This window comes from Pseudophryne corroboree, chromosome 5, assembly GCF_028390025.1.
Source record: "Pseudophryne corroboree isolate aPseCor3 chromosome 5, aPseCor3.hap2, whole genome shotgun sequence".
Taxonomy (NCBI): domain Eukaryota; kingdom Metazoa; phylum Chordata; class Amphibia; order Anura; family Myobatrachidae; genus Pseudophryne; species Pseudophryne corroboree.
In genome coordinates, this window is record NC_086448.1 from 602,088,328 (window position 1) to 602,106,041 (window position 17,714).

At 53.3% G+C, this 17,714-nt stretch overlaps 1 protein-coding gene across 2 annotated transcripts in view; it reads right to left on the reverse strand.

Moving 5' to 3' along the window:
• The window catches only part of SEH1L (SEH1 like nucleoporin), a 215,494-nt gene that overhangs the window by 87,491 nt on the left and 110,289 nt on the right, over positions 1-17,714 (reverse strand). For both annotated transcript variants that reach the window (XM_063923419.1, XM_063923420.1), the window contains exon 6: positions 3,499-3,639. In XM_063923419.1, the coding sequence (XP_063779489.1) occupies positions 3,499-3,639 (141 nt within the window). The remainder of the gene's footprint in view (positions 1-3,498; positions 3,640-17,714) is intronic.

Consider the following 17,714-nt stretch of genomic DNA (forward strand, 5'->3'; position numbering starts at 1 on the left):
TACCAAAGGAGCAGTACTAGGTAGACACGCTGTTTTAGCAGAAGCTAAGTCAGCCACTATCTTGTTGAGGTCGTCTCCAAAAAGAAAGTCTCCCTTAAAAAGGAGCACCTCCAGGGATTTCTTAGAGTCCAGATCCACAGACCAGGACCGTAACCAGAAAATCCGGCGAGCCATAATGGACGTAGTAGAAGCCTTGGCCGCCAGAATACCGGCATCAGAAGCCGCCTCCTTAATGTAATGAGATGCTGTGACACTATACGAGAGACATTGTCTAGCATTATCAGAAAAGTTGGATAGCAGCTCTGCTTTCACCTCCTGAGCCCACGCTTCAATAGCCTCTGCAGCCCATATTGCTGCACTAGTGGGCCGATACACAGCACCTGCTAGGGTGTAAATCGCTTTTAAAAAACACTCCACACGCTTATTGGTCGGTTCTTTCAGGGAAGTGACGGTATTTACAGGCAGAGCTGAGGACACCACCAGTCGCGCCACTTGCGAATCCACTGGCGTGGTCGTTTCCCAATTTTTACTTAGCTCCGCAGTGAGGGGATAGTGAGCCAGCATCTTCTTATGAGGTGTAAATTTCTTTCCTGGATTTTCCCAGGATTCCTGACGTATTTCAACCAAATGGTCAGAATGAGGTAAAATTTGTTTAACAACCTTCTGATGTTTAAATCTGTCCGGTTTCATAGAGGTAGCATAAGGCTTTGGGTCATCAGTAATTTGAACAATTAGCCTGATAGCCTCCAATAAGTCAGGAACATTCACCTGAGAGACCGATTCCCCATCAGAATTATCTGGATCAGTCTCTGTGGGGTCAGTATGTACGCCTTCTTCATCAGACGAGAGGTCTGGGACGTGGGTGGATTGTGAGGAAGTAATGGCCCGCTTAGAGGACCCCTTGGTCTTAGGCGGGCGAGGGTTAGACGTCTGTTTAGTCAGTGAGTGATTCAATTGCTGCAACTGAGCGGACAGTTGATCTGCCCACGGCACAGGAGGTCCCACAGTGGGCGCAAATCTAGTTACCAGCGTACTTAATAACGTGGAGAAAGTAGCCCAAGGCGGGTCGTTATGAACCCCCGTTGCTACAGTTCCATTCTGGGGCAGGGAACCCCCAGAACCTAAACATTCTGCTGCTATGTTTTCCTCTAATATGTCTGCAGCGTCACCACCACGCAATATGGGATCTGCCCCAGCTCAGTCGCCCCTTGTAGCTGACATGTCTGAAAGCCCAATTCACGGGCAACCCTGTACAATATCAGCAGCCTAATACCTTAACAAGAACCCCTGTGCAGTGTATGAGCACAAACAGAGAATTCAAGAGGTATATGGTGACTGAAAATCACAGAGAAAAATACACAGTAAGTATACCCTGTGAAACACCTATATTAAACAATAACCCTGACACACTTAGTCCCCTCAGGGTACAGAATATAGGGATAGCAATCTGAGTGAGATACACGAAATGGAAGTCACACAGCACCTATATGCACACAGAGTCACATGTACAATGCAGAAATTATGACATGCAATAAAACTGCACTGGACTAGTAATACAAAGTAATACTAAGTACAGCTATATAATCAATAGATATAACAATGCACAGTAAAGACTGGATGTATATCACAGGGTACTTGTACTAAATAACCCTGAATAAATGCACTATTTCTTAACGAACACTGTCAGCAGACATGTAGAATACTTAAGTGTCCTGTAAAATGCACAGCACTGACATGCAGGCGGCTTTACAGAGGAGGATTTGTCCAAACAGTCCCAGGATCAGCTCAGCTTGAGGCAATGGCGCCCAAACACTGACAAGGAGTGAGGGAGAAAGAGATGCAGCTCCAGGGCGGGAACATTTACTCTAAATGGTGACCTGGGGCTGGGGGAGGGGCTACAGGTCAAAGCCTTATCCCCTTGCTTTGCTTCACCACCGGGTACTGTGGGCTATGTAACAAACATTTAAGTAAAACCGACCTGTGCCCCCTTGCCCTGGTGGTCTAGTGGGGTCTCTGTACTACCACAGTGTCCACGCCACGATGCACGGCCCGCCTCCCACGCCGGATCGCGGTTTCCAGCGGGTCCCGCCTGAGGGACCCTCTTACCTCCTCCCAAAGTGCAGCCACGCGATCCTGGAGAGCTGCGGCGGGGTGTGTGACTGACTTGAAGCAAACCGGAACCTCTGCTTTAAGTACCCGGCAACCAGAGCGCAGGAGTATACAGCGCAGCTGGGGAAGGTGATGGAGCTGCAGTAGGAGATGTCTTACTGACATCTAACACACACAGTGTCTCTGCTGCAGCCCTTAAAGACTTCAGATTTCACTTAAAAAAGCTCTTCTGAGAGCTGCTGTAGCAGCGCTACCTGTTGTATGCCTGCACTGCATGGCACCAACTACAAAACTGAGCTCCTGTGCACGGAGGCGGGGTTATAGAGGAGGTGGCGCTATGCATTCTGGGAACAGTCAAAGCTTTTAGCCTGTTGGTGCCTCGGATCAAGATCCTACTCTACACCCCAATGTTATTCCCTGTGGAGCCTAGTGTACCTTGCAGCAGAAAGCATATATGTACACAGTCAAGGGGGCAGGAGTGGACCAAGGGCTGCTAGTGTGAGCGTGTGTGGGGAAGGGGGAGGGGGGAGAGATGTGGTGGTGGGTGATCAGTGCAGTGGCACACACTGAGCAAAGAGAGAGAGAGAGAGAAAGACTGCGGCACACTGGGCAGGGAGAGAGAGAGAGGAGACTGGTGGTGCTCAGCAGCAGCCTCCCACACCAGCCCAAGTTGCTGTGGGCTGGGTTGTGGACGATCCATGGAGGCTGCTGCCAAGCACCATCTCCTCTCTCTCTCTCTTCCCTTCTCCTCATCTGTCACAGCGTTGTTATACAGCAAATGCATACACCCTCAATATGTGCCTACATTGGGGTTCCTGTCTACATGTCAAGTTAATTAACTTATCACACCATTCTGGAGTGAACATTCTGACTGGAACCCCCATGTAGGGGCAGATTTGGGGGATGGGGAAGGTGCCATGTATTCTCAGCAGAATATACTCAGCAGCAGCCTCCCTAGATCCTCTAAAGCGGAGAGCACAGTACCATTACTCTCCTCTCTTTCTTCCTACCAGATATGCCGCATCGCTGCAATACAGCAAACACATAACCTAACCCCGAATCTAGGTTCCAGTCAGAATGGACACACCAGAAAGTTGATAAGTTCATTAACTCGACACTTAGAATGGCGAAAATCAGAATGTTGACAGCACATTTGTGTTATTTTTAGGGTTAGAAGTTTGTGCTAAAATAAGAAAAAAACAGCATGTTAAAATGTCTACCTTTTTGAATGTCAACATACTGCCGGTCGACACACAAAAAACATTGTGTCAACAATCTTAATGTCGACTTTACATACCACACCCATGTGATGTGAAACAAAGACAATTACATTTATACATAGTCATAATATGGAACAGTTAAATCAAACAGTGAACTCCAAAATCTCACCTTAAAGGCTTCATGGTAAAAATTCTGACATCTTTACTAGCTACAGCCAGGATATGGAAGGATCTGCCCAAGTTTGGAGCAAAGGAAATGTCATGAACAGGATCCGTGACAGTCATAAATGTTTCCGCTTTGACATATTTTCTGCAGAGATGAGGATTAAGTGTAAATTTAGGCACCATCCATTATCATATACATAAAGAAAATAATGATCCAGGCAAAAGTACTTCTTACTAGGTGATCAATAACAATATAAAAAAAATATTGATTCAATACATAAATGATAAAAAATAAACACAAAAATGTCAGCTTCTTCCCTAAACCAGCAAGAAACAGGAAAGGGAAATAAAAGGAAGTGTGCTCATGGTGCATGTGGCCGGAGAGCCCCAGCCACGAGGGAAATGGCCGCCGCGGCACTGAAGGGGTTAACCCCTAGTGCCCGGCGCCATTTTAAAAGACAATGGGCGCTTGGCGCCAGATTTGAAATATACTGTGGGCGCTAGGAGCCGTGTTTTATAAATGGTTAAAATGCATGTATTTCAATATGTATTAATGTGTGCCGTGGTCCCGGACCCCTCTGGAGACCACGGCAGGGAGGACAGCCCCCCGGCGCGCTCAGCAGTGTGTGCGCGCCGGGGGAGAGGGAGCCGCCGACCGCCGGAGTCCGGGAGCTCCGCTCCCGGCAGCGGTCAGTGCAGCCCCAGGCGCACTGGAGTGTGCGCGCCGGGGAGAAGGGAGAGCCGCCGCTGGGGGCCGGGAGCTCTGCTCCCGGCGCCTCAGCCCGTCGGAGGTGGCCAGCCGCGGCAGCCGGGACGGACGTCCCGGGCTGCTGGCCGGCAAGGGGGGTGCGCCGCAGCCCGGCTCCCCGCCGGACACTGCGGCGAGACACCACGGATCCAGCGCCGCATACAGGAGACCGGGCTAGCCGGCTCCCTGCACGGCGAGGCCACCACAGGCGCCGCTCATGGGGGACCGGGCTAGCCGGCTCCCTAGCGGCGGGGGGGAATGATCAGGTTGGTAAGTGCTGGGGTCCGGGAGCTAAGCTCCCGGTACCTCAGCGCTGCAACAAACAAGACAGAGCTACAGCGGCCGGGACAAGTGTCCCGGACCGCTGGGCTTCGGAAAAGGGGGGTGCGCCGCACTGTGCGGTGAGGCCACTGAGTAGTGCCACACTGGGGGGACAGGGAGAGCCAGCTCCCTGGACCCCAGTGGCAGGCAGGCAGGCTGGAGGGTGGGGGAAGCCAGCCCCATACCTCCAGCACTGAGAGAGCCCTAGCAGCCAGGCTGCAGGGCTAGGGGAGCCAGCACAGACAGGGTCCTAGCAGCCAGGCTGCAGGACTAGGGCACAGGGTTTAACAAACCAGACATTGTGTAAAAAAATGTATAACATGTACAGTGTGATCTAAATGGAATGTATTTAAAGGTAAATTGCACTTACTTGGTTGTGTGTCCCAGGAGGGGGGAATCCATGGCTGTGCAGGCTGATGGGTTCTCCCAGACCTTTTCCCCAAAAACGGAATGCTTTCCCATCCAGCCTCACACTTCCAAGGGGCAAAGGGAGAGAGAGAAGCAGCTCAGCTATGAAACAAGCTGAGTGGATTCTTGGAGCTCCATGGAGATCACCCGTAGTGGCCAAGAGACCTGGACCGGGGAGCCAGGCTGCCCAGCTCTGGAGCCCAAATCCAGGCTGCAGGCAGTGAGATGGGTCCCGGGCAGGTTTCTGGAAGTCAGATTTAGGAGGGAAAACTTCCCCCAGCCAGACTGAACGGCACCGGGGCGTATCCTGATCCTCCCAGATGGGAGAGTCAAAGGAGACCGACCACTCCCCACTGTCCATAGGGAACAATGTTAGCTGTGCATGAGACAAAGGCATGCACTGCTCATGGGTAAACATTGATTGGTTGTGCACCACAGGGCGGGCTTACCCCCTGTGGTAAGGGGTCTTGGAGAGGGATAAAAGGAGGGCAGTTGGCCCATAGGAATGATATTGTAACATCTTATTCTGCTGAAAACATCTGATTGTATGCGGTTGCCCCTAGCAATAGGGAGGAGCCTTTTTAAAGGTTATTGAGCAATAAACATCCTTGCCTCAAGAAGACTGCTTCATCTTGTGACCTACAGGGTTAGGCCAAACCTAGCCCCGTCCTCCGGCTGTCCAGGGAAGCACCTTGCGTCTCCAAGCTCCGCCTTCCGCCAGCTACCGGTAGAGGCCTAGCAAGTGGCTAGTGGGGATTCGTCAGCACCACACAGGGGTGGTAAGGCAGTGCGTCGGCACATACAGAGCAGAACCGTGGTTCCAAACGCCACGGCAGGTTAGGAGTTTGGTGGTGGCAGCGAGTACCCGCCCACAGCGCAGTTGGTGGAGTCAGTAACAGGCGGTTACTGACGGTAAGCGGGAATCCCCTATGTGGTCAGGCCTCGTGCGGCTTGACCTTCCATTCTGTGCGCAGACAACGGGACGCGAAAGCGGCGAGTGCTTTCGTACGGTACCGTCCTGTCACAGAAATTGGTGGCATAGTGGTGGGAAATTCCCAGGCGGCTTTTCATCACCCGATTGGAGAAGCCGAGTTACTCAGGAGAGGAGTAACTGCAGCGCAGGAGAACGCACAAGATGGCGGAATTCAGCGGAATGTCCAAGGGCGATCTGGAGACCGTGTGCCAGGAGAAGGGTGTGGATATCCCTTCCAACGCGTCCAGAAGCGTCATGAAGGCGGCGCTCAGGAGCGTGGAGGAGTCTCATCGGGCGGAGGTGGAAAGCACTGACGGCGTCAGCATCGCAGAGGACGGCCCAACAGTGGACCTTCGTAAGAAATCGGTGAGAACCACAAGCCCCGCCCTCTCTCACCGCAGCAATGTTTCCCAGCAATCCCTAGCAGGGCCAGGATCCCAACGTCCCAGGGGGGGGGCGGCCCGGATACCCTAGCAGATCGGCTAGCGGAATTGGGGGAAAGGGCAACGGAGCAAGAGCGCTTGATCATCATCCAGATGTGGTGTGATGAGCGGGCACCACAGGCTGTGGTACCCCGGGAGCCGTTGTCAGCTGTTATACACAGATCAGGACGTATTCAGTTTGCCAAGTTTGCAGACAGTGATGGGGACATTGATGGACATTTACAAGTTTTTGAAAGGACTTGCAAACTACACGATCTACCCAAGTCAGAGTGGGTGAGACACCTTGTGCCCACTCTGCATGGAGAGGCCTTAGAGGCCTATCAAGGAGCGGACACTGAGGTCTGTGGGAACTACGACGATGTCGCGAAGGCCCTCCTCCAGCGATTCTTCATCACTCCAGAGTCTTACAGGAAGAAGTTCAGAGACTTGCCCAAGAATCCTAGCAGCACCCATGAGCAGTTCGCCAACCAGCTGCGGCAGTACGTGGTGAAGTGGGTGAAGGATTCGGAAGCCACTACATGGGACGCACTGATCGACCTGATCTGCAGGGAGCAGTCCTACCGCAGGTGCGCCCAAGAAGTGAAGGAGTGGGTGCTAGATCGGGAGCCACCCAGCTTAAAGATGGCTGCCCAATTAGTCGACAAGTATGTGGCAATTCGGCCACAGGGGCAGAAGCGCCCAGCCAGCAGCCAGCTCCAAAAGACTGCACCACCAAGGGGACCCCCCTCTTCAGCTCATCACCCCCAAAGACAAGCATCTTCCAACCCGGGTGCTCTTGGCCAGCAACCGCACCGCAGCGTCCCTGCAACTGATCAGAGATCATCGGTGCCACGACTGGAGAAGAAGTGCTACGGCTGTGGGAAAATCGGACATCTGAGGATGAACTGTCCTGCATCCCAAGCACCCCAGACTCGTGCCCCAAATCCGAGTGCTGGAGCCCGGCTCGCTTGTTTGACGAGAGGAGATGAGCCTACAGAGACTGTTCCCCCTCCAGTCAGTCCGATGGAGTGTGGCGAGAGACAGGTGCACTCTGCGGAGAGAGTCACCTGCATGGCCAAACAGCCCCTACACAACATGTGGAGGCACCTGCAGCCAGTCCACGTGGGACCCCTGCAGGGAGAAGGCCTAAGAGACTCTGGGGCCTCAATCACTGTGGTGAGCCCCCACCTTATAGATCTTGCTGCAGTATTGCAGGGTCGCACTGCCACGGTCACCCTGGCAGAAGGAACAGAGAAAGCGGTTCTCATGGCAAGAGTCTACCTGGACTGGGGAGCTGGACCAGAGTTGCGAGAAGTTGCCGTCATGGATGGTCTCCCAACTGATGTGGTCCTAGGAAATGATCTGGGTGGTGGGATCGTCACTACGTTTGTTGGCGCCATTCCCCGGAGTCAAGTTCCAAACCCACCGTTGACATCAGCTACTCCAGCACAGCCCAGCCCAGAGGAAAAGACTACAGCTGCTAGACAACTGCCAGCACAGCCAACCACAGCATCAACCAGCCCAGAGGAAAAGATTACAGCGGCTAGATCAGTACATCGACTCCGCATGCCTTTTGCCTCTGGTATGCCTACGGCCCCCAGCAACGCAGAGGATGTCGGTTCCAGCTCGTTTGATCCTGTGGGGGTGCCCAATGATGCTCCTGACCCCAGTGGTTTGCCAACTCCGGCGGTGAGTATGAGAAACCACACTGACTTTCCCATGACTGACCCCTACCAGACTGACCCTAGTAGTCCCCACCTAGATCCCCCTGTAGAGTGTCCCAATTTAGGAGAGATTGAGGGCCATAGGCAGGAGTTTAGGGAGGCTCAACCCTCTGACCCATCCCTGAAAGGCATGAGGCGCCACTCTGGCAGCGGCCTTGACAGGGTTGGGGCGGGAAGGGTTAAGGTACAGGGTAGCCAGGAAAGTGGGAGGGGATAGACCAGATAGGGAATGTGTCCAACTGGTCCCCCCAGGGAACTTTCCTGCGCAACCGGTGTCTGTTGCCAGCGAAACCCCTTTGGACAGTAACCCGGAGACAGACCGTACCCTGAAGTGCCTGACACAGAGCTTACCCTGGTCTGGAATGTCGGATGACGCCCAGACCAACTGTAAGGCTGGTGCCATGCGCTGGCAGCCGGGGCACTCCAGCGGGTGTGTTGTCTCTGGGCCTCTGCCCATAGGAGAACCCTTGCAGCAAGTTGCTGTGGACATAGCAGGTCCCCTGCCTGTGCGCAGTAGATCGGGGAAGACACGCAGCCTCCCTGTAGTGGATGCCACACAGGATCCAGAGGCTGGTGGTCTGGCCGCCATCACTGTGGCACAGGTAGCGGACGAGGAGGAAGGAGTAGGCCTAGGTGACAGGGTAGGTTTCCCGAGTCATAGGTCGACATAGGAGGATGGGAGGGCAGGTCTGACGGTTAGGGCAGACAGTTGCCAGTTAGGTATGACGGAGGTGCAGTGCCTGGGGCACCATGTGGGAGGAGACAGGGGTAGGCCCGAACCAGATGGGGTGGAAGCAACCAGAGGCTGTCCCCGACCCACATCACCCAGACCGGTACTGACCTTAGAACCTGTAAGACCCTACGGACATGTTGTCATTGACTTTAGTCCTGTAGTGAACCCCTTGACAGAGATGGCTAGGAAGGGCATTCCCAAGTCAGTGGACTTTGCACCCGCTTGCGAGTTGGCATTCCAGTCATTGAAGGAGGCTCGGGTACCCGCTCCAGTGCTGATGGCGCACATTCTTGACCAGGACTGTGTGTTACGAACTACTGCGCCACTGCACGGACTGGGAGCAGTACCGAGCCAGAAAGAGCCATATGGGCAGGAGCACCCTGTGGCCTGTTTGAGCAGTATACTGCTATTGTGGGAGGTGGGGTATGCCACAATTGGGACACCGTGGGTGGCACTTGTTTGTAACCGGCCCCCCACCGTGGTGACTTACCACCTACCTGTTAGGTGGCTGCAACCTACCTTGGGGGAATTGGACAGACTTTTGTGGTGGAGCCTTGAACTTGGACTTCAGGTGGACTATTTGAACATTGTGCACCCACGAAGAGAGGCCCACTACACTATGGATGAACTGTCTAGGCCAGAGCCTACACCCCCCAGGTAGCGTCCCCTTCACCCCAACGGACTGCGGGACCAGGACCCAAATCGTTGGGACATGGGTCCCTGGTTGACCCGCTTGAATGGGTGGGGAGGAGTGTGGCCGGAGAGCCCCAGCCACGAGGGAAATGGCCGCCGCGGCACTGAAGGGGTTAACCCCTAGTGCCCGGCGCCATTTTAAAAAGACAATGGGTGCTTGGCGCCAGATTTGAAATATACTGTGGGCGCTAGGCGCCGTGTTTTATAAATGGTTAAAATGCATGTATTTCAATATGTTTTAATGTGTGCCGTGGTCCCGGACCCCTCCGGAGACCACGGCAGGGAGGACAGCCCCCCGGCGCGCTCAGCAGTGTGTGCGCGCCGGGGGAGAGGGAGCCGCCGACCGCCGGAGTCCGGGAGCTCCGCTCCCGGCAGCGGTCAGTGCAGCCCCGGGCTCTGCTCCCGGCGCCTCAGCCCGTCGGAGGTGGCCAGCCGCGGCAGCCGGGACGGACGTCCCGGGCTGCTGGCCGGCAAGGGGGGTGCGCCGCAGCCCGGCTCCCCGCCGGACGCTGCGGCGAGACACCACGGATCCAGCGCCGCATACAGGGGACCGGGCTAGCCGGCTCCCTGCGCGGCGAGGCCACCACAGGCGCCGCTCATGGGGGACCGGGCTAGCCGGCTCCCTAGCGGCGGGGGGAATGATCAGGTTGGTAAGTGCTGGGGTCCGGGAGCTACGCTCCCGGTACCTCAGCGCTGCAACAAACAAGACAGAGCTACAGCGGCCGGGACAAGTGTCCCGGACCGCTGGGCTTCGGAAAAGGGGGGTGCGCCGCACTGTGCGGTGAGGCCACTGAGTAGTGCCACACTGGGGGGACAGGGAGAGCCAGCTCCCTGGACCCCAGTGGCAGGCAGGCAGGCTGGAGGGAGAGGGAAGCCAGCCCCATACCTCCAGCACTGAGAGAGCCCTAGCAGCCAGGCTGCAGGACTAGGGGAGCCAGCACAGACAGGGTCCTAGCAGCCAGGCTGCAGGACTAGGGCACAGGGTTTAACAAACCAGACATTGTGTAAAAAAATTTATAACATGTACAGTGTGATCTAAATGGAATGTATTTAAAGGTAAATTGCACTTACTTGGTTGTGTGTCCCAGGAGGGGGGAATCCATGGCTGTGCAGGCTGATGGGTTCTCCCAGACCTTTTCCCCAAAAACGGAATGCTTTCCCATCCAGCCTCACACTTCCAAGGGGCACAGGGAGAGAGAGAAGCAGCTCAGCTATGAAACAAGCTGAGTGGATTCTTGGAGCTCCATGGAGATCACCCGTAGTGGCCAAGAGACCTGGACCGGGGAGCCAGGCTGCCCAGCTCTGGAGCCCAAATCCAGGCTGCGGGCAGTGAGATGGGTCCCGGGCAGGTTTCTGGAAGTCAGATTTAGGAGGGAAAACTTCCCCCAGCCAGACTGAACGGCACCGGGGCGTATCCTGATCCTCCCAGATGGGAGAGTCAAAGGAGACCGACCACTCCCCACTGTCCATAGGGAACAATGTTAGCTGTGCATGAGACAAAGGCATGCACAGCTCATGGGTAAACATTGATTGGTTGTGCACCACAGGGCGGGCTTACCCCCTGTGGTAAGGGGTCTTGGAGAGGGATAAAAGGAGGGCAGTTGGCCCATAGGAATGATATTGTAACATCTTTTTCTGCTGAAAACATCTGATTGTATGCTGTTGCCCCTAGCAATAGGGAGGAGCCTTTTTAAAGGTTATTGAGCAATAAACATCCTTGCCTCAAGAAGACTGCTTCATCCTGTGACCTACAGGGTTAGGCCAAACCTAGCCCCGTCCTCCGGCTGTCCAGGGAAGCACCTTGCGTCTCCAAGCTCCGCCTTCCGCCAGCTACCGGTAGAGGCCTAGCAAGTGGCTAGTGGGGATTCGTCAGCACCACACAGGGGTGGTAAGGCAGTGCGTCGGCACATACAGAGCAGAACCGTGGTTCCAAACGCCACGGCAGGTTAGGAGTTTGGTGGTGGCAGCGAGAACCCGCCCACAGCGCAGTTGGTGGAGTCCGTAACAGGCGGTTACTGACGGTAAGCGGGAATCCCCTATGTGGTCAGGCCTCGTGTGGCTTGACCTTCCATTCTGTGCGCAGACAACGGGACGCGAAAGCGGCGAGTGCTTTCGTACGGTACCGTCCTGTCACAGTGCATTATACAGTCTATGGCTCATTACCATTAAGGCTGTTATGCAATTAGCTGCGGTAAGTTACTGCAGGTAATGGATTTGGCCAGGGCTATCCAATTATCCCTGATGTGCGGCACTTATTGGGGATTATGCTTCTTGTGCCTCAGGCACCCGAAGCATAATCTATGATAAACCGGCCTCGGAGCCACGATAACACAAGATCGGAATCTGATCCCGGGTCCCATGTGTTATTGCACAATAACGGGACACTTTTCTCCCGAAAAAAAATTGGGATGATGGAATAGTCAACCACTACATAGCCGTGTATTGTGGCTGTGATGTCATTGGAAGTGTGCAACAGAAAGCTCTGTTCCAAAAGAACTCTGAGTCCATAAACATGGTATGGGAGGCCACCTAAAGCGTCACTCATTGAATGATGATGGTGGATGAACAAAACGCATTGAATGGCCTCCCAAACAGAGTGTAAGGAACTCAGTGATTTACAAGGAGCGGGACTGTCCATGGCACACATCCAGTGAAGTCACGCCTAGTCTGGGCGCAAGGTGCTGCAATACTCCCACGAGCTACTCTCATGTAAACTTTGCAGATTTGACATTTTTTGAAATCTGCTGTACCATACAGAGGATCTGTGTCATTCTGCATCTGTGATGTACTGTACAGTACTGTATATAGTCCACTATCCAGTGATCGCAAAAACGCGCTATAGCGCGTATTTTACCCGATTTTGAGGGAAGGTGACTCACTTTTCTGAAATGGGCGGGTCCCCGGGGACGCGCTCTGCTGCAGCAGCCAATCACTTCCTGTTAAGTGACTGATTGATGCCTGTGACTGTGGGGGGAGAAGGTGAGCACCGCGGAGGCGCCGATTCATCAGACTTGGCGCTGCTGTTGCCTGAACCCTCCGCTCCGGCGCCCGTGCTCATGGACTGAGCGCACCGCCTCTCCGCAGGTCAGTTTCCCCGCCGCTCCTGACAGCCGCTCTGAGCGCCGGCCAGTGTGTGTGTCTGTGCGGTGTACATCTCCCGCCATCCCGGTCTCCGCGCTGCTGTAAACGGACTTCTGGCTGCTGGCTCTCGCCGTGCCTGCCATATGGGCTCTCCCAGCACTGTTGCGGTGTGTAAGTGGAGGGGGCCAGTTAGTGTGTGTGTGCTTTGGGTACAAGGGGGTTGTCAATTACTGCTTGTGTGTCCGGGTTATTTTGGGAGGGGGCAATTACTGGGTGTGTGCACTGGGTATAAGAGGGGGGAGATTATGAGGTGGGCAGATGTGTGTGTGTGTGCCTGGAGTATGAGGTGGGCAGCTGCTGACTGTGCCCGGGGTATGAGGTGGGCAGATGCGGTGTGTGCCCGGGGTATGAGGTGGGCAGATGCTGTATGTGTGTGTGTCCGGGGTATACAGTGGGCAGATGCTGTGTGTTTGTGTGTGTGCGTCTGGGGTATACGGTGGGCAGATGCTGTGTGTGTGTGTATGTCCGGGGTATACAGTGGGCAGGTGCAGTGTGTGTGTGTGTATGTCCGGGGTATACAGTGGGCAGGTGCTGTGTGTGTGTATGTCTGGGGTATACGGTGGGCAGATGCTGTGTGTGTGTATGTCTGGGGTATACGGTGGGCAGATGCTGTGTGTGTGTGTGTGTGTGTGTGTGTGTGTGTGTGTGTGTGTGTGTGTGTCCGGGGTATACAGTGGGCAGGTGCTGTGTGTGTGTGCGTCCTGGGTATAAGGTGGGCAGATGCTGTGTGTGTGTGTGCGTCCGGGGTATAAGGTGGGCAGATGCTGTGTGTGTGTGTTTGTGTGTGTGTGTGTGTGTGTGTTTGTGTGTGTTTGTGTGTGTGCGTCTGGGGTATACGGTGGGCAGATGCTGTGTGTGTGTGTATGTCCGGGGTATACGGTGGGCAGATGCTGTGTGTGTGCGCGTCCGGGGTATAAGGTGGGCAGATGCTGTGTGTGTGTGTTTGTGTGTGTGTGTGTGTGTTTGTGTGTGTTTGTGTGTGTGCGTCTGGGGTATACGGTGGGCAGATGCTGTGTGTGTGTGTATGTCCGGGGTATACGGTGGGCAGATGCTGTGTGTGTGTGCGTCCGGGGTATAAGGTGGGCAGATGCTGTGTGTGTGTGCGTCCGGGGTATAAGGTGGGCAGATGCTGTGTGTGTGTGCGTCCGGGGTGTGTGGTGGGTAGATGCTGTGTGTGTGTGCACGCGTCCGGGGTGTGTGGTGGGTAGATGCTGTGTGTGTGTGCACGCGTCCGGGGTGTGTGGTGGGTAGATGCTGTGTGTGTGTGCATGCGTCCGGGGTGTGTGGTGGGTAGATGCTGTGTGTGTGTGCACGCGTCCAGGGTGTGTGGTGGGTAGCTGCTGTGTGTGTGCCCGGGGTATGATGCAATGTATCTTGGCGCTCTACCTGGTGCAATGTGTCTCGGCGCTCTACCTGGCGCAATGTGTCTCGGCGCTCTTCCTGGCGCAATGTGTAGAACGTGCTCTGCCTGGCGCATTGTGTATAACGTGCTCTACCTGGCGCGATGTGTGTAACGTGCTCTACCTGGCGCAATGTGTATAACGTGCTCTACCTGGCGCAATGTGTGTAACGTGCTCTACCTGGCGCAATGTGTGTAACGTGCTCTACCTGGCGCAATGTGTGTAACGTGCTCTACCTGGCGCAATGTGTGTAACGTGCTCTACCTGGCGCAATGTGTGTAACGTGCTCTGCCTGCTGCAATGTGTGTAACGTGCTCTGCCTGCTGCAATGTGTGTAACATGCTCTAACTGGTGCATTGTGTATAACGTGCTCTACCTTGTGCAATGTTTATATTTTATTTACCTGGTGCAATGTTTATATGTGCTCTACCTGGCGCAATGTGTGTAACATGCTCTGCCTGGGCGCAATGTGTGTAACGTGCTCTACCGGGCGAAATGTGTATAATAATGTGCTCTAACTGGCGCAATGTGTATAAAGTGCTCTACCTGGCGCAATGTGTATAAAGTACTCTGCCTGGCGCAATGTGTATAAAGTGCTCTGCCTGGCGCAATGTGTATAAAGTGCTCTGCCTGGCGCAATGTGTATAAAGTGCTCTACCTGGTGCAATGTGTATAACGTGTTCTACCTGGCGCAATATGTATAATGTGCTCTACCTGGTGCAATATGTATAACGTGCTCTGCCTGGTGCAATCTGTATAAGCGGAACTACTGTGTGGTGTAATGTGAATTGGCACTATTATGTGGTTACGCCCCTTCCCCATGAAGCCACGCCCCTTAAATTTTGCAGCGCGCCGAAGGCGCGCACTGCCTATGCTTTATTGTCTGGTTAGGTGGAACACCAATTCACTTTCTGCCTAAGGGCACCAAAATGTCTAGTTACAGCTCTGGTGCAGCCCCACAGCACTGTCACCCCATCCCCCCACCTTGCAACACTTTTGTAGTGTCCAAACAAGATTAAGATTAATAAGAACCTTCATTCCGATGGGACCCAGAAAAAGACCGGTAGGACCCCAATTTTCGAAAGTGAGTGGTCCCTGGGACCCACTTTTTTTTTGGATCAGCGCGATCACTGACTATCAGCACTCTACTTTCAATATATAGGGGTATATGCAATTGCGGTCGAATTCCCGAAATTGTCGAATTTCGGGTCATTTTCGACCAAAAAAAAAAAATCGCCTATGCAATTCAGTGCTTTCCGACCAAAAAACGGACTTTCAAAATTCGACTTTTTGAAATTCGAATTTTTGCAAATTCGACTTTTCTGCAATGATACAAGTGCTGCAATTCGACCAAAGCATATTCAATTCAAGTTTGGAAATTCGACAGCAGTGCTTTTAGACAGCAAATTCGTCATTTTCAATCCGCCACACTTTGGAGGGTGAAAACAAATAAAAAAAATTTAAACATGTTTTTTTTTGTGTTTTTTTTTTTGGGAATAGCAGATCTATTTATATTAGAAGGGATTAGGTACTTTTTTTTTTTTTTTTGGAGGCACAAATATTATTTATATATTTTTTTAAATATTATTATTTTTTTTTTTTTATGCTGGAACGGTAAAATCATAAAAAAAAATGGCGTGGGGTCCCCCCTCCAAAGCATAACCAGCCTCGGGCTCTTCGAGCTGGTCCTGGTTCTAAAAATGCGGGGGGAAAATTGACAGGGGATCCCCCGTATTTTTAAAACCAGCACCGGGCTCTGCGCCTGGTGCTGGTGCCAAAAATACGGGGGACAAAAAGCGTAGGGGTCCCCCGTATTTTTAACACCAGCATTGGGCTCCACTAGCTGGACAGATAATGCCACAGCCGGGGGTCACTTCACCCCAGCCACCCAAGGGCCAGGGGTGAAGCCCGAGGCTGTCCCCCCCCATCCAATGGGCTGCGGATGGGGGGGCTGATAGCCTTTTGTGATCATGAAAAGAATATTGTTTTTTCCAGCAGTACTACAAGTCCCAGCAAGCCTCCCCCGCAAGCTGGTACTTGGAGAACCACAAGTACCAGCATGCGGGAGAAAAACGGGCCCGCTGGTACCTGTAGTACTACTGGAAAAAAAATACCCAAATAAAAACAGGACACACACACCGTGAAAGTAAAACTTTATTTCATACGTCGACACACACATACTTACCTATGTTCACACGCCGACATCGGTCCTCTTCTCCATGTAGAATCCAGGGGTACCTGAAAATAAAAGATCAATATACTCACCTCAACCAGGCTCCAGAGATAAATCCACGTACTTGGAGAAAAAAACAAACCGAACACCCGCTCCATGCCGGACTGAAAGGGGTCCCATGCTGACACATGGGACCCCTATCCCCGAATGCAGAGAGACCTGTCAGTGACAGCTGTCACAGAAAGGTCTCTATAGCCAATCAGGAAGCGCAACTTCGTTGCGCTCATCTGATTGGCTCTGTGCGTCTGAGCAGACAGCGCATCGCACAGCCCAGTCCATTATATTCAATGGTGGGAACTTAGCGGCTAGCGGTGAGGTCACCCGCCGGTCAGCGGCTGACCGGCGGGTGACCCCCCCGCTAGCCGCTAAGTTCCCACCATTGAAAGTAATGAAGCGGCTTTGCGATGCGCTGTCACATCACAGACAGCGCACAGCCAATCAGATGAGCGCCACGGAAGTAGCGCTTCCTGATTGGCTGAAGGGACTTCAGTGACAGGAGTCACGTGATGTCCCGGCATTCGGGAGAAAGGGGTCTGATGTGAAAGCATTGGACCCCTTTCTAGTCCGGTATGGATCGTTGTTCGTTTTTTTGTTTTGCCAAGTACGTGGATTATCTCTGGACCTGGATGTACCTCTGGACGCTGGAAGGTGAGTATAGTTTTTTCACAGGTACCTCGGATCGTCGGAGACCGTGGCAGTCGGCGTGTCAACATAGGTAAGTATGTGTGTGTCGGCGTATGAAATAAAGTTTTACTTTCACGGTGTGTGTGTCCTGTTTTTATTTGGGTATTTTTTTTCCAGTAGTACTACAGGTACCAGCGGGCCCGTTTTTCTCCCGCATGCTGGTACTTGTGGTTCTCCAAGTACCAGCTTGCGGGGGAGGCTTGCTGGGACTTGTAGTACTAATGGAAAAAACAATATCTTTTTATTATCACAAAAGGCTATCAGCCCCCCCATCCCCCATTTTGTCCCCCGTATTTTTGGCACCAGCACCAGGCGCAGAGCCCGGTGCTGGTTTTAAAAATACGGGGGATCCCTGCCCAATTTTTCCCCTGCATTTTTAGAACCAGGACCAGCTCGAAGAGCCCGAGGCTGGTTATGCTTTGGAGGGGGGACCCCACGCCATTTTTTTTTCGGGTTTTTCCCGTTTTTTCCCGTTTTTTAAAATCGCGGCAAAATCCGCCAAATCGGCCGATTTTCGCCAGCGATTCTGGCGAATCCGTTTTTCATTGAATATGGTGAATTCCGGCAGGCACCTGCCGGAATTCACCTGGCGAATTGAGTCGGGAAAAAAAACGGCGAAAAATTGCCGCGATTCGCCGTGAATTGCATATACCCCATAGTGTGTGTGTACATATATAGTACATACGCACAAATACATATACCCAAACACACAATACGGGCCAAAAGCTTTGGTACACCCT